We start from the raw sequence: 25,936 nt of genomic DNA on the forward strand, positions 1-25,936 counted from the left end.
ATGACTATTTATATTCATATACTGTATATGATGTTTGTGGGACATGGATAAAGGCCCAGGATGCTGCTTCTGGCCTTGGTAGGTTGAGGAATGTCAGTGTCAATAGTAGCCAGCTTAATATCAGAGCAGCAACCTGTGCTCGCCTCAGACACCCTTCTTACTGTCATCCTCTGGGGCCTTTCTTAAATTTTCTGCTGTTACAGGAACCATCTGCAGTAACCTGATATGTTTGTACTTTTTCTAGTTTTCTTTTGAATAGGCCCTCTTAGAGTAGATTTACTCCAGACAGTTTGCATCAAAAGAGATGTTTGCAGAATTCAGAATTTAAATCTCTGAATGAGTTGCATAATGTATTTTTATATAGTTGTTGTCAACATGAAGGAATTAGGAGTTAATCTCAGATGCTGCTGCTTGAGTTTGTTAGCAGGGCCAGCTGGGGGCAGGTGATGTGTGGCTGTTCCCCATCTGTGTCCTCCTGGGGCGGGTCATTTGGGTTCTCGTTCGCTGAGCCAGGGAGAGAAGGGGAGATTTTAATTGCTGTAAATGGTGGTTTGGGTTTGTGGGTTCATCAGACACTTCATTCCCTCTCTCTCTCTCTCTCTCTCTCTCTCTCTCTCTCTCTCTCTCTCTCTCTCTCTCTCTCTCTCTCATCTCTCTCTCTAGCTGAGAGATTCTCTGAGTCATGGTACATGCTCTGGAGTTCACATTCTCTTTTTGCAAAAACAAAGATATTAATAACTGCTCAGTGGTGAAAGTGGTCTGTTTAGTAATTATGTGAATGTTTTAACCCAGTGGCTCTCAACTGGTGGTCAATCAGGGAAAACAATGAAAAATATAAGCCAAAAAATGCGATACAATTATGCACAGTTAAGATATGAAAAACGTTATGGGCATTTTTGAGCATAAGTTGTGTAAGATGCCCCACATCCTCCAAAGTCAAGAACCAAATTACGCAAAGAAATAATGAGTCAGATCTTTAAATCACATGCGTGTGTGTGTATATGTATTAAATAATATATTCAAATAATTACAATAGAAAGCAACCATTTTAAATTTGAATAATATTGCAGTGTTTTCCACTTGATGTACGTATAATTGTACAGTCTTAAAGCAAAACCACTTGAGAAAAGCCCATCTCATCTCATTTGTGTGTATTATCCTGATAATACAGTATGAAATACATACTGCTGGTCTTTCTGTGGAGGTTCCTCATGCATTGGAAGTGACTAGATCTTATTGATGTCTCCGTGTTGCTTTGAGGATATTAACAACATAAAGTAGGCTTATATATAGTAGCCACTTTGTTAAAGGAAAATCAATGTTTATAGTTAATGAAGTGCATAGGCTGGCTGCACCTGTTCGTTTGGTGGGTGGAGTTCGACATAAATAGGTATCGTCTTCCCAAAGGGTGTTTCCATGTCAGTGAGACCTTTAAATCCTATGTGTTTCTTGAGGTCGTTTCCTGGTCACACAGCATCAGGCATTCATGAGTTACATCATTCTGCCCCTGAGAGGATGAAAACATGTCACTGCATCATGTGATGCACTTGTCCCTGCCTCTCTACACATTATTAGACCACAGTTTATATTATGGCTAAAAATGAAAACCCATCATCGGACTTATCCAACGGCCGGATCATGCAAATTGTATGGAGGTGAGACGCATTGCCTCTGTGGGGAATGGGGATGTTTTTTTTAAGCTAACCACCCACACAGGAGATGAGGTCAGTGGCAGCAGTTGTGATCCTGTTGTGTAAATGTTTTGAGCATGACTCAGTTTTGGCTTCGATGGAGCTAGTGCTAATCTGAGTAATGTTTTCTTCACAAATGCATATGAGAACTGAGGAGAAGAAAGTGACAGAGAGCAGGGGGTCTGCTGAGGTTATGCTGCATGCATTTGTCCTAAAATATATGCAGATGAGTTTTGTGGCTGAGGTGATAGGATATTTTTTTCTGGGATTTATTTTTGTTTTGTAGCTCGGCTTTTTTGTTTTGATTGGTTTTAGTTTGATTTATTTAGGGCTTTGGTTTTGTTTTATTCTTTTCTTTGTAATTCAACAAAATTCAGTTGTTCAGAGCTTAGTTTTGTTTTGTTTTTAGTTAAGGGTGTTTTGTTTTGTTCAGAGCTTTAATTTATATTTTTAATTTTATATTTTTTATTTAATTTATATTTTTGTTCATTTAAGCTTTACAGTTCTGATAAAAACAATTCAGTATCAACAGACATTGGCTTTTTAAAGACAAGCTGTTTAATTTTTTTATGTTCAATCCATTATATCTGATACTACATGTTATTACATTACTTCACATTACATTATTTCATATATCTTACTGTAATTTTGACAAAATTAATTTGTTCAGAGCTTTATTTTTGTTTTGATGTTCAGGAGTTCAGTTTAGTTTGGCTTGGTTTGGTTTTCCAGGGCTTTATTTTATAAGCAGCCTTTGGCTTGAGGACAATGTGAGAACCTGATTTGTTAATTATTTTAAATCCGCTCTAACTGATGCTTCAACGATTACAAGTAGTTTGTGAAGACAAGACTAACAAAATCTATATCAGAAACAAAACTTACGTTCTCTTTGTGATTTTTTTTTCCAGAAACTCTGGCTTTTTTATGTCAAATGAGAGGAAAAGAGTAACAGAGCGAACTCCTTCGAGATTTTCCTCCTCCCCTGTGCTTAAGTTAGGGTTGTCACATTATTATTCATATATTCTAAGGCATTTTGGATTATCATTTGAATAGATTATATTCTTGGAGTATGCAGGCACGCACTTCAGGAGGAAGAGTCTTTAGTAAGCCTTTATTAGTCAGAACGGCACAATGTATTAGTAATGCTGCTGTCAGAGTTTGCCACATTCAAATGCACCTAAAAGCTCACCTACACACTAAACCACGTATCGTTTTGAGATCTTGTGGTCTACAGTATGTGGTTCGGTTTACAATTTTAATGTGCCAAATATGTCTTTAGTCTGAGTCACTCTGCTTTTGTGGTTTTGTCTTTGTTTCCCTAAAGACAGATACTGAGATAGGAACAGGATCTATTTTATGGCACAAAAACATCTTTTTCTCTGAGGCTGTTGTCTAGACTTACTAACTGATCTCTTTTTTAAGATTTTTTTAATTTTTTTGCTCTTCTTCACCTCTCGGAGGACAGACGGAGATGCGGAACACCTGCGAGGCTCAACAGCCACTATTAGAAGAGGTTTAAATTATCAGAGAGAGATATAGATATGATGACGTGACAGCTTCTGGGCAGTTTGAAAGACAACACTCAGTGTGGGATGACACATTTAACCTGGGTGTGGATTAGGAGGGAAAATGCAATAGATTTAGACTTTTTTTAGAAATCCTTTGTGAAATGCACAGGGCAGTCAGATGAGGTCTCGTAAAGTAAGATGCCCTTCCATAAAAAACATTGGACGGTAAAATATAGGATGTGGAATGTCCCAGAGAGCAATACTCTGACAGAAAATTCCATTAGGTAAGAAATGTTTTTATTTTTCAATGAAATATTATTAAATAAATATGAAATTAGATGACTTACAATTAAATAAATTGCATAATTATGTACAATTTGTAATAGAAACACTGTTTTTGTTTATAACGTTGCTTTTTGTTCTGCCATCTTCAACATCTTATTCATATTTTAATAACAGCTCTTCCAGTTTAACCTGATCTTCTTTATTCTCTGAATGGGAAGTTGTACATGAGCTGTGTGTTTTCAGCTTTCCAAGAGCAGCAGATTATGCTCACTGATTACTACAAAACACGTCTCTCAGAGGGGTTGAAGATTTCCTTCTAATCCTGCATTATCTCTTTGAGTTATGCTGTGGACAGCAGTATTTTGCTGTCATACGGTGCACATGTGTTGTGTTTGCAGTCGTCTGATGCAGTGAGGGGCTGTCTGTGTGTTTAGCTGAGCTTATTCTTTGACTCAGTTACTTGACATGTTTGCAGAAGCATCTTAAAGAAACAGTTCACTAAAAATGGGTATTCATTTCAGCCTTGTGTCGTTCAAAGCCAGTGTGACTTATTTTCTTCTGTGGAACATAAAAGATGTTTTTTTTCTGTGTTTTTTTTAAGTATAAGGGTTTTGGCTGTCATAAAAAAACAATCCTAAAAAGGGTATCACAAAGTATTTGAGGTATTCATAAGTTTTGCTCTTTAGTGCTCTTTAACTCTGTGAATAAATCATTTATTTTTAGCCAAATATGATTTTTTAGTTTTTTGGAGACAAATGATTATTTTAAGATAGATCTTTTCAGTGGATAAGATCATCTAGCTCATAACTGGAATATAGCACCTTATTGGACTATTTTTATGATACATGGAATTATTTATAATTTATATCGGTCTAATTCAAAATTTATGTAAGCCTATATTTTCTGAGTAACTATCAAACCAGGATTTTCAACTGATATCTGAAGGATCATGTGAAACACTGAAAGTTCATCTTAGCCATCATAGGGGTAAATTACATTTAAAAATATATTCAAATGCAAAACAGTTCTTTAGATTGTTGTTTTATTGTATTTTTCAAAAGCAGCCTTGCTGAGCATAAGAGTCTTCCTTTAAAAACATTAAAAATCAATTATTCCCTAGCTTATTCCAAATGCACACGTTACATTTTATATGCATTATCTTTTTTTAATGCGTGTTGCATGGAAGAAAGGACGTCATATAGTATCGAAATGAATTTCCCCTTAATTGTTCTATCTGTGGACCATGTGTGCCGTCACCCCTCTGATGTGACAAGCCGGGACTCTCTGTCAAGATACTTCCTATATTTAACTTCCATATTTTATTTATAAGTAAATTACCACTGTTTCCATGGTTTCCCATTCATTCATCTAATCCTCTTCCTTTACATTAAGTGCTTTTAACAGATCCTTAACTTAAGGGAAATAAGCTCTTTGAACACCCTGGAGGCTCAAGAGCGGATGTCAGGAGCAGACAAAGAGAAATTTGTTTAAAAAAGCATGTAAAGGTAGGATTACAGTTTTTAAATGGGATATAGGACATCGTTTGTTAGTGAATTGGTTGCCTGAGCAACAGTCGGTGATGGGGAGGTGTGCGTTTAATTAAGGCAAAGCACGATGAATGCAAATTACAGCCCCATCAGACAGCTCAGATGGACAGCCCTCAGTGTTTGAGCGAGCGGGGGAGGGGACGGGACGAGCGCAAACGGGGAGGGTGAGAGACACGTAAAGAAAGAAGACAGAGGAAAAGAGCAGTAGAGTAAGAGCAAGAGAGCGATACAGACAACAAATGAAGTGATAGTGGGAGGATCAGTGCTTCTAGCAGGTGTGAGACGGACTTGAGAGGCTCACCGCTGCAAGACGAGAGAGGAGACCCTACGTCCGTCTGCACGCAGTGAGTAATAGCACTGTATATGTGTATGGGAATATGAAGTGGGTTTGATGCATCTGGCATACAGCGTGAGATTGGTGGGACGGCCAGAGCATCTGGCAGGTGTGCGGAGCACGAACGGTGGCATGTAAGTCTTCATTAACACATATAGAGAGATGCTGGGAGACACAGCTCTGAGTGCGTTTGCGAGCATTAGCGACGTTCGTTCACGGCTCATCGTTTACAATTAAGTTCTTAACGGGTGACCTACCAACCTCTTTAGTCGTGCTCCGAGCTTCGGCGATCAGGAATTGACTTGTGAGCTTTTAGTGCTTTGTACTTTTCTCCAGCGCCGCGTCTGAGACCGTAGTTCGTATTTCATTGGCTTCTCCTGCATCTGCTGTGGTTACTCAAACTCTCTGAAGGCAGAGGTGGGATGCTAATGAAACCTTGCTGCGTGGCAGGACCCCAGGAGTGAATGGTTTACGTAATTTCACATGAAACTGCACTCCTCTCATTCGCAGACTTTAAATACCTGATTTAATTCAACTTCGCTCAAGAGGAAAGCAGAGGAGAGGCTGGGGTTTCATTTGAGTCTTTAGATATTAGCAGCTGAGAGGAAAATGATATCATGTCTTCATTAAATCGACAATTCAGGTGTTTAATAAGATACAAATGATAGATTAAGAGATGTGTATTATGAATTCATCTGCCTGGAGTTTTTTCATTAATGTCAACTTAACTTAATGAAGCTCTTGTGTAATAATGATGCACCACTATTAAAATTAGTTTATTTAAAATTAGTCATTTCATTAAACTGTTGTATACAATTCATAGTTAAAATGATCATTTCAATTTTGTCTGTATTTAAATGTGATACTGTTTTATCTAAACAGAGCAAAAAATATATATTTTAAATAAAAAAACAAACATTTATTGAATAAGTGAATTTATGCATCAATTATTTGATGTATAGTATGAAAAATAGATTAAATTGCCAAAAGATATATATATTTTTTTATTATTATTACTGTTTTAAGAGATGAACTTTAAGTGAGTGTTATTAATAGAAAATGTATAAGAAATCGTAAACTTACTTGCACTGAACTGCAAATTCATAATCATATATTTGTGTATATATAAAAAAACAGATCTCAAAAATCTGTTTTTCATTGTGCATTTTAATTAATCTAAAGCTAAATCTAAAAACTACAAAAACAAAAAAAAACAGAGCAATCTGTTTCTGCAAATAAACTCTTCACACATACAAACAAACACACATATATATATATATATATATATATATATATATATATATATATATATATATATATATATATATATATATATATATATATGGTCAAAAATTATATAAAATTATATAATGATACCAAATAAATGCTCTCCACATGTCTCCACACGTATGTATATGTATATATGTTTGAGGTAGCGTAAGCATTACGTATGTATATAAACACACACACTTAGCAGCTTAGAAAACAAGCACGTCAACGATTCAACGAAACGATTCCAGCGTTGGTTAAACCAAGTAAACCTCCTTACCCTAAACGGCATCAATAAGAAAAATTATAATTGAGTCTTTGGCACTAATACAATAGTAACCATTTCTCCATGATGTATGTTTACAAAGACTTTTGAATTTCAAAACAGGCTGGGTTTTGCATTAATAACGATTTATATAATGTTATGCATAATTTCATGGCTGTACTCCAGCAGTGTAGTTTCACAGGGCTCTGATGCCTGCAGACTTCAGTGAGAATTTTGTCTGTTTGGTGCATGGAATTGGTTTCTGGGCTGCTCAGCTGTAGGGAGTGAAATAATGATCCCGGTTGTGAATGCAGAGCGTTCCTCCAGCAGTCCAGTGGGAATTTCTTGCCTGTGTGGAAGAGAATTAGTACATAGGAATTGTAATCGCTCTGTAATAAAACCAACCAGATCTATGTTTAATGTAGTGGTACAGTAAGTTACCACAGCATTACAGTAATTCACCACCACATACTGAGCCTATAATATTCCATTTTTAGAGCTAAAGTGGGATATGCACTTCCACGATTCTTTCATTGAAGTTAAATTAAAGGATGCTCAGTTAATGGAGGATGGTTTAATTAAGGATATCAGCACAGTACAGCTTTCTGAGGATGTTCGTCCTTTATAGAGCTTTTCTGTTATCATTTGTTTTGGAGCTGAGCTGCGGTTCATTTAAGGCCGTTGTTCCAGCACTGCTGATCACTCCCACATTACATCACAGCAGAAATCTACGCCACAAGACATCTCTGCATCAGTTAAAGGCAAAAGTTCACAATAACACCCATATGTGGGTTATAGGGCAATCTGGAGGTTAATTTAAAACAAGCCTCAAATGATGGTTTGCAGTAATGCATTAATGCGAACGCTAAAAGCCAAATGGCCATGTCCTAAAAATCTCATTTACCTTTAAAGTAGCTGCCTGGTTTTGATGGATGGTGTTGTTAGAGGGAATAGAATATGCAAGCAATGGGGGGGGCTGCTGTAAAGCTCAGACTCCTGGTTTATTTCCCACAACAACCCGTATCAGGCATCAATGAAGCTGACAGGAGAACTGTTGAGAAGTACAAACTGGAAAGTTGCCTCTTTGTTTGAGGGATTTATCACAGGTCTCTTTTCGACCTTCTTACTTACGGCGCACATTTGTAATAGTTCTCCACTTTAATAACCCCTCCTTGATGTCAGAAAGAAGGATTTTCCCAGATATGGATCTTCAGACAAGTCTTTTTGCCAAAAGCAATACAAGCACCTAACAGGTCCTGAAGGGCAAATCCAGCCAGGAGTTACACAAGCCTTTTAACAGTTACTAAATGCACTGAAACACCGCTGTACTGTGTTAAAACAGAAAAATAGTGTGTATTGAAATTTTAGAAACACTATTTGCTCGGCGCATTTAATTGACATTTTTTAACACGTTTTACTGACCGCTAAGATTGTGAATTGCACTGTGCAAATTGAATTCAGCGCTAATTTTATGTGCACATTTGCTCTATTACCTGATTTGCATAAAAATCCCTTAGTGGTGCTGTACTAGGTATTCTTATTCAAATCCCCCTTTAATCTTTTCAGTCATTTTTTGGGGCAAGTGCAGCATCTGTTTTGTTATTGCGTTAGCAGTTTCCTTTAATTGTACTCATTATTTTATATCCATTTCCTAAATTACCATGGAGGATTCGTGTCACAGCACTCACACTCGTCTTGTTGAAGTTTCTGTCAGGATACACTTTTATGAAAACATTTAGGAAAGAATAAATTCACAAGTTGTCTGATTACGGAGCATCCAGGGTCATTCTTTAGCTCACTTACATCGCCCTGAACCGTATTTAGCCTGCAATGTAATACAATCTGTTTCTCCTCAGCTAAAGTATAATGGGAAATCTAATCATGGCCTCATGTCAAAACAATAGGAGTCTGAAAAAAAATTTGATTATACCAGCCCCCTCATATTGCACATCACCTCTTCAACTCCATGGAGCTTTGCACAGACGGAGAAACCTGCTAATCTAAATGCAAAGCCTGCTCAGAGGTGCTGTCTTGTACGGCCAAGTGGGAGGTGATGCAGTTGTCAGGCTATCACAATGCTAAAGCTTCCTCTGCTGTGACCCCATGACCTTTGACCGTTTAGAGCAGTGGCTGTCAACTGCTTTTGGACATCAAGGACACATTATGTATCAAATAGTAACAAGATGTCTTTAACTCAGAAATATATTATATATTATTATAACTATATTATATAGTGCTGTTAAACAATTAATAGTCTTTGTTTGCATAATATATGTGTGTGTTCTGTGTATAATTGAATATACACACATACAGTATATATGTAGAAAATATTTACATGTATTTGGATGTTTTTTTCATGTATTTGGATATATATATATATATATATATATATATATATATATATATATATATATATATACAAAAAAATTTTTTGGTTGCAATTAATCATTTGATAGCACTAATATTATATTATGTTTAGCTACATTTTCCTCCCTTTAAAAAGTTAAATCTATTTTAGTTTTGTTTTTTATGCCTGAATAAGTCAATTTAATGTGATTTAAGTGATTTAATTCTACAGAAATGCACACAGGTAAAAATTAAAAGAATTAATCACTGACTGACAAGCCACGAAGAATTTGCATTTAGCGCAGTTTTTCCTGCTGTGACCCTTACTGGGTGTGAATTTGTGTATGTGCACATGTACTGCTAGACTGAAGTGTGTCTCTCATTACAGGAAACAGGATGGAGGAGAGCCCTGTATCTCTAACACACTAGATCCTTCACTGTTCCAGCCATCACTGCCTCACACCGGCCCTGCGTTCCTCAAGGTATGTATCACAAAACTCCTGCATGCTGAGCATCCTCCTCCCTTCCTGCCAGTACTTGACGTCTGCTTGCTGAGTCTGTCTCACCTCTTCTGACCCATCTGCTCCGTTACTGTGAGCTTGTATAGAACTATCACTGATTTGCATGAGGCCATTGTTTGGAGGCATGACGATTAAGGACTTTTCTGTTTGTTATTAATACACATGATTGACGTACCATGCAGTTAAATGAGAGTGATGTAATTAAATGCCAGATGCTATTAATTAACAAATGTCAGGCCGGTTTCTCAGTCTCACCCCTTATTTCATGAGACAAACTAATGGCTGTCAAAATAGCATCGATTAGGAAAGGTCATTTATTCACTGACAGTGGCTTATAGCTCCGGGGATTTAGCAAACTGCTCTCGTGACCCTTAAAGGAACAGTTAAAACAAAATGAACATTTTTACTCACCCTTATTTTGTTTGACACCTGAATATTATTAAACACAAATGAGAAAGTGTACTATTTTCATGCAATTGCAATGATTAGGCCTCCATAGGCAACTGGAGTCAGTGTGTGTGAATCATTTTGGACGACATAAGGATAAGAAAATTATTGCATTATTTTCATTTTTGAGTGAATACCTTAAACTTTAATATATTTAAACGCCTTTTCTGAGGTACATCACACCCAACTTTTTTTAATTACACTGCTTACACTTGTAATCAGCTTCTTAAATGCATCTTCAAGTGTTGTAGCCAAACTCATGCATGGATTTTTACTGCATGGTTGAATCTGATGGAAAGCTAAATCTCTTTAGTTTTTTGTTTTTTTATACTGTGCTGCGTGAATCAAATTTATTGCATTTTAATATTTGCTGATCCGTCTAACACTATCAACAGTCCTAAGAGAGCGAATGCGAGCGCCCTTTAAATCCCACGTTAAGTTAAATGTTATTAGTTTCATTGTTGACGTATTTTGTTTGGAATTGTTTGGCGATCTTGGCGTTTGTGTCTGATTTGAGGGTCAGGTTCTCAAAGCACAGGGCTAAAGAATAAGATCCTTTGTGTATTGTGTGTAGTGTGTGTAAGTAGTTTGAGTGATCTCTGTGTGTGGAGGAGATTTTAGTGCTTTTAAACTCTGTGCGCTGAGCCTGCGATTAAGAGGATAAAGTTTGGGTGATGTCAGAGAGCTTTAATGGCATCCACAATTCTGCAGCGTAGCTTATCTACAGCATAATGGAGAGTAATCTCAGATGTATGAAATGGGAGAAAGAAAATTAATGGAAAGAGAAAAGAGATGTCGTCTTTGGAGGTCATGGCTTTTATTTTAAGTCTATCCTATGGTAAAGGGAAAGGTTTGTGGAAAGGAAACATCCTTCATTGCATTCCATTCTCGTAGGCTAGTTTATTGCTTGGTCTCTCGCTTATGTTTAATTTAATTTTTGGTTCACCTAAAAATGACACTTCGATCATCACATTGCTCTAAACTTTTATGGCTTTCATCTGTGAAACATTTTTTTTATCCATGCAATGGATTAACCAAACTGTTACCAGCACTCTTCAAAATAGTTTGGACCAACATGGTATGTAAATGTTTCATTTTTATTTTATTTTTCTCTTCAAGTATCAACTTTGCCTAAAATTTGAGTAGTGAAATATATACAATACAAATGATGCAGTTGTGGATAAAGTGAAGGTTTAAAAAAAAAAAAAAAGATAAAATAATTATTATGTGGGTGTTGGTCAGATAATTGCATATTTGGTTCTGAAAACTGTAGACTTTTGTATCTTCTCCGAACAAAACGGTCTCTGGGTCTTTTCTCAGTAGGTTTACGCAAATTCACTTTTTTTCAGTTGCTCTCCATTTAACTTTGTTGCTGTCATGGAGAAGTTTTTACATTTTTCTTTTGGTTATGGGTTTTGTGATGGTTTGTCACTTTATTGGTTACTTCTTTTTTTTTTTACACAATTTGTTAATAAAAAGTAACCCTAAATAAAATGTAAGCTATACAAGCTAAACAGATATCCACCAGCCGACCTATTTTTTTTAACTTTATAGTTGCATTGCCTGAGCAGTTCTCTGCTGGATTGTGCTTTGAGCAGTTTGATGTCATTTACATTAGAGACTGCCAAGTCAGAGAGGATTTTGGTTTAACACGCTGTCTAATTCTGTGTGAGATGTCTTTTTTTTCCCTCTGACGTACATGCTGCGGGCCTGAGACGCCCTTCTGTGAGCTGCTGTTGTTACAAGGCTAATGGGAATGTCTCACCATTCTTTTTTCATTGTTTTGAAAGCACAAAAAAATTATCCAAAGTTACGCACAGTAGCAACAATGGCCTGCAGTGTTAGCATGTGTTAGATCAACTGTAAAACAAGGAGCATATGGGGCTGCTTGCCTCCGCATGACACTCCTCTGGAGAGAACGGGCACTAGCAACTTATGACTGAGAGGATACGCCGCGTCTGTGAAGATCTAAATTAAATATTATTAAAAAAATGCATTGACACAAACTCACGATATGTTTTTTCTCCAGGGCTCGTGAGGCTCTGGCCTGTGTCACAATTCCCTCACTCTCTCCCAAATAATTTCCTGCCGCTGTCCTCTATCTGATCTCATAAAAATGTTGAAAAGCCCCAAAATATAGATACTGTATAAAAGTGAAGCATTGTTTTTGCTCTGGCCGCTAGTCTCATAGCAGCATCTTCTAAAGTTAGATTTGATTTAATTTGTGCTGAGCTGAGGATGATCATGGATAGGACAGAGAGAGAATAACTAGAGAATCACATGAAGGGGATCATTAATTAAGGATTGGCCTGATTTCACAGTGGAGATAATGCCTCTGACTATCAATGTGTATGAGTCCAGTAAGCCCATCAGGATTTCTTTCTTTCTCTGAGCTTCATTAAAAACAGGGGATTTTCTCCACCTTTGTCTAACAAAGTTTGTATGATGTCCATTTTGATTACATGCCTAAATGTGATCACTTGCAGGCTAGCATAACTTTTCTGAGCCATTTTTGTTAGTGTGTTTTTTACTAATAGTCCCAAGATGATTGTTAGTGGATGCATGAAGTCAGTTCCCCTCAAACAAACAGTGTTTTATAACTAGTAAGTTTCAATTGACTTTTTTATCTTAATTTTGAATGCACAACAACTTATTATTATTTATTATTATGTTATTTTATCTTTTGAAATGTGCCAGAAGTTTGTTTGCGCTGTCATTTTTCAAGAATAAATGCTATTGTTGTGATATTCAGTTATACAGTACAGCAGTGATATTTGCTTATGCACACTTGTGGATGAAGTATCCAAACTGGGACTGATTATTTGTTGTTATATTAAGTTGCAAAAAGTGTATTTTTTTGTCGTTGTTGTTGTTTGGCTGAGGCTGAAACAGAGATAACCAAAAAAGCTCTCTATAATTCCTTTTAAAATTTATTCACAATATCTTTTTTAGACCAGTTAAATAGATTTGCTCATTTCTGCTGAGCCCTGGAGACATTTCCATTTCCAAATCCACTTGCTGGCTTAAAGCTTTATTAGAATAGGCTGCCAGTTCTGTCTGGCAGGTTGGCATGAATCATAGATAACTATGAAAAAAAAAAAATCCTCAGAACGTTTTGGAAAAAATCTTCTATTCACTTTTCTCTAAGCTTTCTAAGCATAGTCACTACAGTCCAACCTAAATCTGCTGATTCATCTGTGTGCATAGCTCTAAAATGTTTTTTGATTTATTCCTGTGTATGTTTGAGCTATTTCAGTCAATTTGATATACAGAAAAATACTGTTACTGTTACCTGTTCACCTATTATACACTGTGATTATTCAGCATCTTCGGTGAGGTAAAGCTATTTGTTTATTTTGCTTATTGACATTTGATTGCAGATTTGGCATTGATTAATGTATGTGTCAATGGCTGTTAGCAGGCTATTAGAAGAGGTAGAGATGACTGGATGGTTTAAGAAGATTAGCTTAGAACGTCATGCGGACTAATTCATATTCATAAGCTTAGTCAATGTTGAAACATTTTTCCAAAGTACCTGTTACTTTTAAAAATAAAGGAAGATGACTGAACAAACAAGGTTGATGCATTTTAAATAGAGCAAATATTTTAGTGTATATGTGTATCAGTGATTCCTGTAATTGCTTCTCAGAAGGAAGTAATGAAAGATCAGTGGGGAGGCTGAGCAGGCTCTGCTCCAATCTACAAATAGAGTTGAAGTGCTGAAGGGCGATTAGAGTTGACACTGCTGGTTTAAATTGGACGTATCACCCTAATAATAATGCCAGTCAAACTAACAACAGACCTGTTTAAGCTGACATAATAAGAAGTCTGTCTTGCACCACAAATCGGTCTATCACGCATCCTCTGAGACGCCATCCACCATACTTTTCTGACAATATTGATCGCACATGTACGTGACAGCGTGTTTAATTAAGATTTTGTCCCAAGACTCAGGAGCCAAACTAAAGAATGGCCTCTGCATGCTGATCTGCTGCTATAGGTATTACTTCTGTTTAGCTCTAATCGTGTCTCAACTCACCAGAAAGTGAATTATTCAGACTTTGTTTTGTTAAGTTAATTTCAAAGCTAGAGATTTTTTTTTCAAGCCTAATAAGCTGCCAACATAAGTGTATTCCAAACTCAAATTGTGTTTCCAAATGTGTGTTGTCTTTTAAGATATTAATTTTCATGCTCAAATTCATAGGCAACGTGTACTTTATGTCTTACAAACACTTTACTTTGACTTTACGAAAACATTCTACATTGTCCAAAAAAAAAACATTTATGAAAAATAAAAACTATCTAATAAATATTTTAAAACTTTTAAAATTGTATTTAATATATTTTAATTGCACTTTTACTATTATTGTATAATAATAATAGTAATGTTTGACTTTGTAACCAAAACTAAAATTTTATTTTAGGTTTGTGCTTTTGGAAAAACACCTTTATATTCCATTTTGAGCAGATGATATGTATTCTGCAAATATAATTGTTGCAAGTGTAATTCAGTTGATTAACACAAATGTCTTTCATTAAATAAATCATAACATTGGGTGTAGTACCCATGTGCTATGGCTAAGATGTGTGACATTTAAAATTGTGTGCAAAACAATCTCAGACCCTGTTCTGGCCCTGTTATATTCTACATACAGTACTGCATTATCAATCGTTGAAAATTGATTATTACAGTGATCTGCTCACACATACTAACCAATTTATGAATCATAACTATCCGCATTTGGCAGATTGTCAGATGTGACTTTTAAACACTGAAACATTGCGATGTTGCACTAACAGAACTGACGAGTAAGTAAAACTCTGCTCAGGCTTGTCAGTCTGAAAGAGAGCAGATCCAGATCAGCTCCGTTTTATCCTGAACTTCTGCCAGTGAGAGAAAGAAAAGTGCAAGACGGGGAGAAAGTTAATTCTGTAGGAATGCAACATCTCCTCCACAGTTCACTCTGTTCCCTGAGAGAGGAAAGACTCCAGAGCACCTGGAGTTAAAGGATCTTAATGCTTAAATACACAATTAGACTTCAGGTTACAGACACGCATGCACCTCCCAGAGTACACACAGCAGTCTAGTGCTGCCCTGCTGGAGTATCTCACTTTATTGACATGGAACCTGCTGCAGCACTCGGGGCTGGATGTTTCCTCTCACTTCTGAGGACAGAGGACTTTGTAGATTTGCAGCCTTCAGGCCATATTTGGCTTTTTGACTTTTGAAGTTTTGGTTTTACTTTTGGAAAAATGGCTAAAAGTCTGTATGCACAGCTCAGCCCGCAGCAAGTGACAGTTGCTCACTGGAAAAGACCTGATACAGTAAGTATGTCAGATCTGCAGTCTGAACAGAAATATTGGATAAATGCTGGGAGGTAAATATCTGATTTTGTAGCAGTGTTGAGTACACCTAAAAATTATATACTGCAAAGAAGCACTAATATTAATTTATGTATAATAAACAGTGATTTATTATATATATAATAATATATATTTCTTATATATATATATATATATATAGCAAAAAGCAAATCTTCTTATTATAAAAGATTATCATGATGATGTTCTGGCATCTCAGAATATATTTCATGCTTACCTGATACATTGTCATGTTCTTACAGCAAAATATCAAAGGCTTTGCTTTTCCTTGCACAGCGATTTTTTTAATGCAGGCAAGAAAAGAGAATATGGATTTTCTCCCATCACTGACAGAGCTGCTATCAGTATAAACTGACATGCACTATAATTTTGCTGCAGATCATCTTTTTTCAAGCGAATCACAGTCTATCATGTTCAATTACCTTTAGTTTTATCTCAAGATCAAATAGATGTTGTCCTCATAATGGTTCTTACATCCATACATCCGCTATTTAAGGGGTGAACAAAGGAAGCCCATACAATTCAAAACATTAGGCTAAACATTTTTTTGCAGTAATATATTTCTGGTTTTTAATTTTTTCATAAAATTTACAATATTACTGTATTTCAGTGGGTGTTCGTCTGTGCATGTTTGTTTAGGGAGGATACTGCTTACTTTGAACCATAAAGTGCATATGGTTTAGTAGTATTGTTAAATTACTTTATGATCTGTCGTTTTGCTAAGTCATTTGGCTGAAGAAGCTTTTGATAATGTGTTTGTGTTGCAGGACTGATTGTGTATCAGTCTGACGTCGTGCCAGTGTTTTTTTATGTGAGGAGATTCAGTTTCCCTGAAGTTTGTTTTTGAGGCAGCAGCAGCGTAAGTTCTGTTTGCCGATGGCGGAGGACTCGCACAATGTGTTTAAACAATGTGCTACAGTACACAAAGTATTTGTTTAAGACTGTGAGAAATTCATGCAGTCTTCATTCTCCGCACATCGAAGATAATTGTTTCCACTCTCGTTCACGTTGTCTTTGGGTCCGTCCCAAAGGCTGGACAGAACTTTACTGTCTGTGTCTTGGAAGTCCTCCAGACTAGAATGAGATTACTAGAGTAAACTGGGATCGCTTCATCTGTCAGCAGATAAGAATATGGTCATATGTGTGGGAATAATTCAAGTGCAAATGTATTTAGGATGTAGAGGTTAAATATTACACTTGATTTAAAAAAAAAAAATTATGAATTGCCTGGATTGCATAGAAAAAAAGGGAAATGATTGCAAAGGACTTCAGCAGCCAATTATAACAATTATGTATAATTATAGTTTTAACAAACTGTAACCAACATGGCTACAAAGATAGTCGGCCACATGCTTTTATTCCAGATATGAGTGCTGTTTATTAAGTTATCTCTGTACTTTTTCTGCATCATCTATAAATGACATGCTGCCATCAGGCCAGAGAGGAAATGCCAGTTCCACCATATCCTGCATGTTGGGCCAAAACTAACTTTGCCACTAGCCAATATTGAGTGTACTTGGCTGGATCTAAAAACACTATCATTCCCCTAAAGTTGTGCTGATGTTAAAATCAATTTTATGTGGGAAAACTGGTAACAGCAGTCCTTTAAGTCATGTTAGTTAATGCATTAACCATCAATGACTGACAATAAGCAGTATGTTACAATATTTAATAATCTGTACTTAATAAAAATTGTACTTTTTAGTGTCAGTTTATGTTTGTTCAGTTCGATAAAATTGCTAAAATTAGCAGATACTATGTTTCATTTTTCATGATGCATTAATACTATAAATGTTGAAAAGCACTTCTGAACCAGCAATAATGTGTCTTTACAGACTGTTTATTCCTGCTTAGATGAGTATAAATGTTTTATACAGCACTACTGTATATTTTGATGCTGGGATAATTAATTCTAGCTTTCATGCAATATTGCGACTTTACACCAAATTGTAAACAGGCACAGACTTACACTTATAACCTTAAGATTATTACACGCTTTAGAAATCATTGTTAGTTCATGTTATTGCAGTTTACTAGTTGAAGTGGTGCAACATGTTTTGTTGACCCTGGAACAACATTTTAATCCCAAAATTGTGTCTTGACCGTATCTCTACACATGAACCTAAGCCTACCCATGAGTAATGCCTAAAATCAGGGGAAATGATAGATGAATGACACTGATGTACAAGCACCAAACACTGATTGTAAGTTTAAAGTTCACAAAAACTATAAAATGGTTCTTCAAATCTGATTAACCAATGTTGTTCCAGGGTCGACAAAGATGTTGACCTAGGAACACGTAGAACTCAGCAAAATCAGGTTCTGCTTGATGTGTCTTTAATTTAAGGCTGTTCTATTCCTGCATAAAATTCAGTGTAAATTATGCCTGCTTTGTCTCACCTCTAGGTTAAAAAGTATTTGCTGGGTAAATGTATTTATTCTAATTCTGAGCCACATAAAACAAACTGTGGACACACTTTGTCACATCTACACTGTAAATTTGACTAAATGTTAACAAATGGAACATTATTGTAAAGTGTTACCAGAGCTAAGGCTGCTGTATGTCTGCTTTAAAACTTTAAAATTTATGTCTGCTTTCAAACTGTTACATAAAAGCTAGTCAGAATTATGCTTTGACCCAAGCCCTAGTATTAAGGTGCAATTGCTGCGTAAATGCATTTTTGTAACTCCTGAGCAGCATTAAAGAAGCAGTCTGTGAATGTGGTCTGAAGGCTTTAAATGTCTGATTCCTGATGATGTCTGAGTGATAAATGAGATCTTTTCAGTCAGATGTGTCCTGCACTGCAGCGTGTCGTCTGAGTTTTTGGCCACGCCCCTCTCATATCATGGGAATGTAATCAGGGGTCAACTCTAAACTCATCTCATCTCATTCCATCTCATCTCCTCTCCTTTCTTCCAGACTACTGATTTATTTGAAATGATTGAGAAAATGCAGGTAATGTGTTTCTTTTACTTTTCTCTTTTTTCCTTCCCTCTGCCTTTCATCTTTGAAGTAGCATTAACCCCTGAATCAGCTGTCCTAACTGGCTACATAGCTGCATTTGCATGTTGTTGTTTTTTTCTTGTAGCTGAAGGTCATCTCTGTAAATAATGAGGACATTTATTCATTAGAAACCACAAGAATGACCCCAAGGTCAGTCACTTGCCCAACCAGTGCCGCACATTACTTTAATATACATGCAAAAAAGGTGTTTTTGTGACGTAAAAAGTAGGTACAAACAGTTTATTGGGTTCATCGTTTATAAGAATCTAAAAAATATTTTTTATCAGGTTACATAATATTTTTAGCAGTTATTGCAGATTTAACCAAATTTTTATAGTCTTATTATCTGATTTGTGATTTGGATTTGTTTATTTATTTAAAATAAAAAGGTGTTAAATTAAACAAACTGTTAAAATTAAAAATAGAAATTTACTTCTCTTTATGGTTCAATCATGTATTACAGATCTCATGTTATTACAGTTATGGTGAAAAATGTACGCATATATATTCTTGTGTATAGTTCTGCAATTGCCAAATCTATAATGAGTACATGATTAAACTATAAAGAGAACAAATTCTCTGTTATCTCTGATGCTGAAATACAAGACGTTCCTGTTGTTGGGTACACAGAGACATATTGATCTTAGTCATTTGATATTACTGACGTTATCTCTAATTTAGAATGGACAAACGTCTATGCAGAAACTATAATAAGTGCACTAAATGTACCATAATGCTTCAGAGAACAGCGTGACATTGAAATCGGATCTGATTTATTGTTGGGTTGCAGCTGGAAGACGTTATACAGTAAACGAGAAGCTTAGCTAGATGTACAGGATGTTTTAAATAACAAACGTGTTGGTATGTATATCACAGTTGGTCTGCCGTAAAGATCTCTTGATGGAATCCGTCATCAGATAGATCGGATAGATCAGACATTCAATCCCCACTGCATCTCAGTATAGCAGCTATCAGAACTATCTGATGAGACCAGCTCATACTGTACTGAACTGTATAGGGCCTCACTCTTTCCAGTCACAGAGATTCTTTTTTGATGTTCAGCGCTTTAGTAAAGTAAGTGGACAAAGTGTTTAATGCTTGCAACTTTAAGATGCATAATGACCGTAAATAACCTTGTAAATATTTGAGCGTCTTCTCCCTGCGTGCTCACAATCGTGCTTTGATCTTGTGTTCTGCTGTCTGCCGTATTCTTAAAACCTGATTAAAGAGAATAAAAACAGTTCATTGTCTAAGACTGATCTAAAGGCTTTTTCTGTCTCTCAGTTTGTCTTCATAAAATAACGTGCTCTTTTCTAATATTGTTTGAATGCATGTGAACTTTCTTTAATAAGATGTTATGGTCTTTCATAATCATTTTATGAATGTGCCATTATGCTGTTTTCCCCCTAGCTATTGTCTGTTTTCCTTGCAGTGACCTTTTTTATGAATTACATAATATTTTGTTGCAAATTACACTTCAGTATTTTTTTTAGAATTCATTCTCTTTAAATACAAATTAATAATATAATCAAATTAATAATATATGGCGACATAATCTTAATTTTTACCAATTTAAAAATTAAGTACTGTCTAGCATTGTTTTGAATAATACTGCAACGTAGCCCCTGAATGATCAGGCCTTAGTTATTATAATTATATTTTTAATATTATCCATCATTATCCATAAAGGTTTTATAAATTGAGATTAACTTGCATATGCATTTCATGCATTTTTTTTAAAGGCAGGAAAATATTAGATTCCTCTTCCTCAGTAGATCTAACCTAAGTGTTATTTTTGCTTTCACACATGGGCTGACAGGGCTGCTATAGGGCTGACAGATTCTCTCTTTTTATCTTTCAGAGCAACAGAATGGACGAGCAACGATGCACTCTTCCTCCTCCTCTCAAAGTACGTTCACATCCCTTTTGTCCCTGCACACACAAACACTCGCAAAAATACAAAACACGTATTGTCTGAGGGCCACGGACTGCTGTTTTTATCTGCGGGCAGACGGCTTCAAATAGAAGAGCTGGTTATCAGTCAAGCCGGTGCGTCTAGTTTTCAAAGACATCCCTAGCCCTCTTTCCCTTGCACTAATGGAACTGCAATCAAATAAGATTAGCTGGTGCTGAGCAATACTCTTTGGCCTAAAGCCATACTGCCTGTATAGAATCAAACTGATCACACTGAGTACATTTAGTGAGTTAGTTCTCTTGAATAAACCAGCAGATGAGCAAGTAGAGAGTGTCTTAGCTTCTCTGTCATTGTCGTTGAAAAGGGTCTGCAACCGAATAAATAATGTCATCTCCTTACAGACCGAGGAAGACTACATCCCTTACCCCAGCGTCCATGAGGTAAACCAGCTCAGAAAAAAAGAGCTGACAGAAAACATTTTGCTGTCAATATCTCAGTGGAATTTATTGTGCGCTTGCACGACTGACCGCCACAGTAATTGTTTTTATTCGCCTTCTCTGTCAGGTTCTCGGCAGAAGGAGTCCATTTCCCTTGATTCTGCTGCCCCAGTTCGGGGGTTATTGGATTGAAGGGACCAATCACGAGCTGAGCAATGGGATTGACCTGGACCAGCTCCTGTCTCCCAACTCACGCTTCAAACTGGAGTGCAACACCACTGCTAAGATCTACAGGAAGCATTTTCTGGGCAAAGTAAGGCTTTGCTTAAAGTAATAGTTTACCAAAATTTTTTATTTTCTCACCCTCACCTTTCACATTCTAAGATTTTGGCTTTGTGAGATGAACAGATGAACTCTGCTTTTGATTCAGAATTTTTCAGTAGCGTTTCCATTACCCTCTAAATTGTGCGAACTAAAATAGTGAATTGAAAATATGGCTAACTCCCAAATATGTTTAAAAAAAAGTTGAGGTGGTTTTTCAGGCAATAAGGAATAATTAGCAAAACTCTGGCATGTACAGGTCACATTGCATGTGTAAAAAGTCATATATTCGTTCTTCAGTGTACACTTAAGAAACACTTAATACAAGATATAAGTATAAGGGGCTTTCCCTGCCATTAATGCGTAGACAGTTTACATTGCACGCGTCTGCGGAGCAGTCCGGCTCTCGGCAGCTGATTAAGGTCAGTGTAGTCGTTGGTGATGATGAACACAAGGTGTTCACACACGTTTCTGTAGTGACTCTCTGTGCTGCTTCTGTAAAGATATACGCATGCACCTCCTTTGTAATAAATATATCCAAAATCTATTGCCATTCGCGAGAAGAAAAAGGTTACGATTTAGTCGCATAACATTGGTTAATGGAAACGCCATCATTTCAGAATACTTTTTTATAAACATTTATAAAATATATAAAAAATTGGTCTAAAAGATTCATTCACTATTCAGACCGTTTAGCTTCTCGGATTCAACTCAGTGATTCGCCCCCCAACAGTCCACTGGCGATAAAGATTATTAGTGAATAATATGTCTGCAGAAGACATAAAAATAAAACCCCCACAAGTTGAAAATGCATAGAAAAGCTGAACGTTCAAATTAAAATTACCTACAGCCCATCCATTTGAATGAGTTTCAATAATGTAATTGTTAACAAATGTAACCTAATTACATAGTCCAATGTGACACTAAAGCAGGCAGACATAATGAAGATTTATTAGGCTTTGGCTTCAATGGGCTTAATGTATTCACATCTAATATCCATTATAAATTAGACTAATGTGCATAAAGAAGTGGTCGGTTAGCCCTTAGATCTGTGGGGGAGTGTTGGGACTGAAAACTGAAATGAGTTTGCAAGTGTGAAGATGAATGAGCACTCACAGCTTCGCCTTCTGCTCCTTCATTAGGAACACTTTAATTACTATACAGTGGACAGTGCCCTGGGCCACCTGGTGTTCTCCATGAAATATGATGTTATCGGGGACCAAGAGCATCTCCGTCTCATGCTCAGGTGTGACCTTCTTTCATCTAATACTGCTTTTTATTCTCCACCCATTCTAGATTGCTTCCCCCGCTGTCATGTCTTATTTACTTTTCTTGAATCACTTACTTGTCTCCTGGCCTTGTGTCCTGCCAAACGTCTCTATCGTGTAGAAGAGGGCGGCTAATGAAGGGCTTAGTGTTTGGCACCGTTTCTCTACTTTGTTTTGAGATTTGGCTTTTATTGTGGACATTAAACAGAGCACAGTGATATCTGTTCCTTGACAACTGTGAATGTTTCCTGGGACCCACAATAAAATCCCTTTTCTCGCAGATTAAACAGGCCAAATGTACACGCCACCCTCGTTTCCGCATTAGGCACCAGATGGACAATATAGGGCAATGTGTGTGGGTGGAGGGAAGACAGCAGGATGTTCCTGTTATCAAATCCATGTGACACATTTAATGATGCCACAATGACACTGAACTGAAGACTGTTAATAAGTGTTACTGTTGAAGGTCTTGGCCGTGTTGTGCTTTAATTCCACTAGAAACTTTTTTGTTGTTGTTTTCGAGCTGCCAGCGATGGGGATGTAGACTATGTATGTTTTCATGCATTACTGAAGCAAACCCAAACTAAGAATGTGCGTAAAGCTATGTTTATTAAAGAAATAAACGTGACAACAATCAATATGGATTGTAGTAATAAACACACGATTACGGTACAGTATGGTTTGTATGTGATTTTCTTGAGATTTGGATATTTTCATATTAATGAATAAGTAACATCTGAAATGCTCATTTGTACAGAAACGCAAAAAGGCTGTAAGTTAAATGGCATATTTAATATGTTAATGACCAAATTCCACAGTTGATCGCAAAAGGAAGTTATTACAAAAACTTGATGGAGGTTTAAATTAAGCTTTGAGCAAAAGCGAAAAGCGTACAATTAATCTCATAATTATCTTATATAGCAGCGGTTCTGAATTCCAGTCCTCACGTACCCCTGCTCTGCATATTTTGCAAGTCTATCTTAACATACACACCTGATTCCGATAATCAGCTCGTGAGAAGTGAGCTCTGTGCGTGAACTGTGTCCCAAATAACATGGTCCCTACACAGTGTTCATTGCTCCCTACTCCCTGAACAGGGGAAATCCGTTAAAGTTTTTCACGAATTCACACTGCACAACCTCTTATAGCTATTTTTGTAATAAAAAATTATTATTGTCATTGGGGTAGGAAAAGTGTATGCATATGTCATGCTTCTGCGCTGATTGCTAAATTAACTAGACACAGGTGAACTGAAGCTATCAAGGGGAAACAGAAACTGGGTCAGTGAACAAGACAGGCAACCAAACAACAAGCGCAATCAGGGTGATAGTGTGACTCTATGTACTTACATATATATATATATATATATATATATATATATATATATATATATATATATATATATATATATATATATATATATAACTGCAAAAAGTCCGTTTCATTTCTTTTTGGACAATTCGGCTCATTGAAATGGTTCAAAAAGTCGATTAATCAGTTCATGACATCATCAAGCAATGATGTCACTTCGCATTTCTTTTCTAACAACTCAGTCCTATGTTGTATCAGTACTCTTACAAATAAAATAATTTAGGTCAACACACGTTGAAACATTCAAATAAAAGGTTATTTGTGTGAACACTCATTGCTGATTATTGCCTTTAATGGTGTCTGCGGTGAGTTTAATTCGTAAATCCTTTATGACAAATACAGCTGACTAATATTAGCCTACATCTTGGATAAAATTGCAAAAATTTTCACACCTACAACACACATTACAGACACTGATACACAAACGCTGATATGATCTACATGTCTACAGTATAAAAAAAGAATAAATCAGTTTTATAAGCTTATACTTGACATATTAAATGCGCACGCAATGAAATATTGTAAAAAAAAATCTCTCGACAGAAAGGTTTTTGCAGGTTTTAATGAAATCTTCTTTAATAACAGTAGTCATAAGAATATTTCCAGTACGTTCAGCCTTGCACAGTATCGTCAACTTATTTATCAGAATCTTCGGTAATCCTCTACAAACTTCGACACGGCTTATTCGGATCTTGTTGAGTCCTCAGTAATTCTCGGGATTCTTCGACAGTTGGTTGAACTGTCACATTTGGCTCTTTTTGAGTTGGACGTGCTACTTCGGCTTTGCGTCCTTCATCATCGACCCGGAAATAAAAGTTCGACTCAGTTTGATTTGTGAACCTGCTAGACCGGTTACTTCCTGAGAACCGTTTCAAAAGAACGATTTGTTATATATAGTCATCTTATTCAGAAAAACAATGACGCTTAATTAAATCATTTGAAAAGAGTAAAAAGAAAAAAAAGTAATTTACAAAATAAACAATGCATATTTGTTTATATATATATATATATATATATATAAAATCATGTCTTTCCCTTTTTTTACAGAACAAAACAAATGTCTTTCCTTTTTTTTACAGAACAAAAATGAAAACATATCACGACGTGATTCCAATATCTTGTCTGACCGAATTCCCTAACATTGTCCAGATGGCCAAGGTGAGAGTGAATCAAGTGCGGAGGGGGTGAAGGGGTCAGCACTATTGTTTTCAGGTCCTCCAATTCATCACACTTCTCTCTGAGTGACATGACTGATTGTCTCACTCTCCCATGAGCCTGTTCTGTCCTGCCTGAACAGATGACCATAGTGTTGCATCACTTTTGCAAGATCAGATGAGAATGAGGAACAAATCAATATGTGTTTTCTCTTTTCATTATTATCAGCTCGTCTGTGAAGAGGTGAACGTGGACCGATTTTTCCCGGTGCTTTACCCAAAGGTACGCAACAATTACAATCAATCTTGTTGTATGACCCGCTTGCACCAAAGTGATACGCTTGATTCACTAACACATAATCCTAAGTCATTTGTCCTGGTTAATTAAAGTGTGGCACTGGGAAATATGCTAGTTTCTGCAAAAGTGTTGCCCACCGTCTCTTTGGATTTGCAATGTTGACAAAGCAGCACCTAAAGGGCATTCATCATGCTATTGAAAACGTCTACTGTCCCACAGGCCTCCAGGCTCATCGTCACTTTCGACGAACACGTCATAAGCAACAACTTCAAGTTTGGAGTCATTTATCAGAGGTTTGGACAGGTGAGTCGCATGGGAAGCCTTATCTCCGTTAGCTTCTTCACAACCGATTTCCTCTCATTTAGCTGATGCACAGAGATAAATCAGTGCTGTAACTCACCACCATAATTCATCTTTATTTAGAACAACACCATTTTTCTGAACAAAGTAGTCCTTCCTCCTCTTGACCTCACAATGGCTCCTCTGCTTGGACAACAATCAAGCCGTTGTCTTCATTTGTCTTTTATTATAATCATGAGGCTTTTGTTCCCTTAAAAGAGCTCTGATTGCATT

General features: G+C 36.4%; 1 protein-coding gene across 17 annotated transcripts in view; it reads left to right on the top strand.

Annotated features, from left to right (window-relative positions):
• rap1gapa (RAP1 GTPase activating protein a) overlaps positions 1-25,936 on the top strand; it is a 75,259-nt gene that overhangs the window by 34,729 nt on the left and 14,594 nt on the right. For 10 of the 17 annotated variants that reach the window (XM_043225042.1, XM_043225044.1, XM_043225048.1 and 7 more), the window contains 9 exons: positions 9,634-9,727; positions 18,516-18,551; positions 20,461-20,508; positions 20,916-20,954; positions 21,079-21,264; positions 22,415-22,518; positions 24,991-25,069; positions 25,295-25,348; positions 25,583-25,666. In XM_043225042.1, coding sequence (XP_043080977.1) covers positions 18,534-18,551; positions 20,461-20,508; positions 20,916-20,954; positions 21,079-21,264; positions 22,415-22,518; positions 24,991-25,069; positions 25,295-25,348; positions 25,583-25,666 — 612 coding nt within the window. In that variant the 5' untranslated portion in view covers positions 9,634-9,727; positions 18,516-18,533. Of the gene's footprint in view, positions 1-5,207; positions 5,376-9,633; positions 9,728-15,269; positions 15,539-18,515; positions 18,552-20,460; positions 20,509-20,915; positions 20,955-21,078; positions 21,265-22,414; positions 22,519-24,990; positions 25,070-25,294; positions 25,349-25,582; positions 25,667-25,936 lie in introns of those variants that run through there. The other 7 variants (XM_043225047.1, XM_043225034.1, XM_043225038.1 and 4 more) reach the window with 5 other exon arrangements.

This window comes from Puntigrus tetrazona, chromosome 23 (assembly GCF_018831695.1).
Source record: "Puntigrus tetrazona isolate hp1 chromosome 23, ASM1883169v1, whole genome shotgun sequence".
NCBI lineage: Eukaryota > Metazoa > Chordata > Actinopteri > Cypriniformes > Cyprinidae > Puntigrus > Puntigrus tetrazona.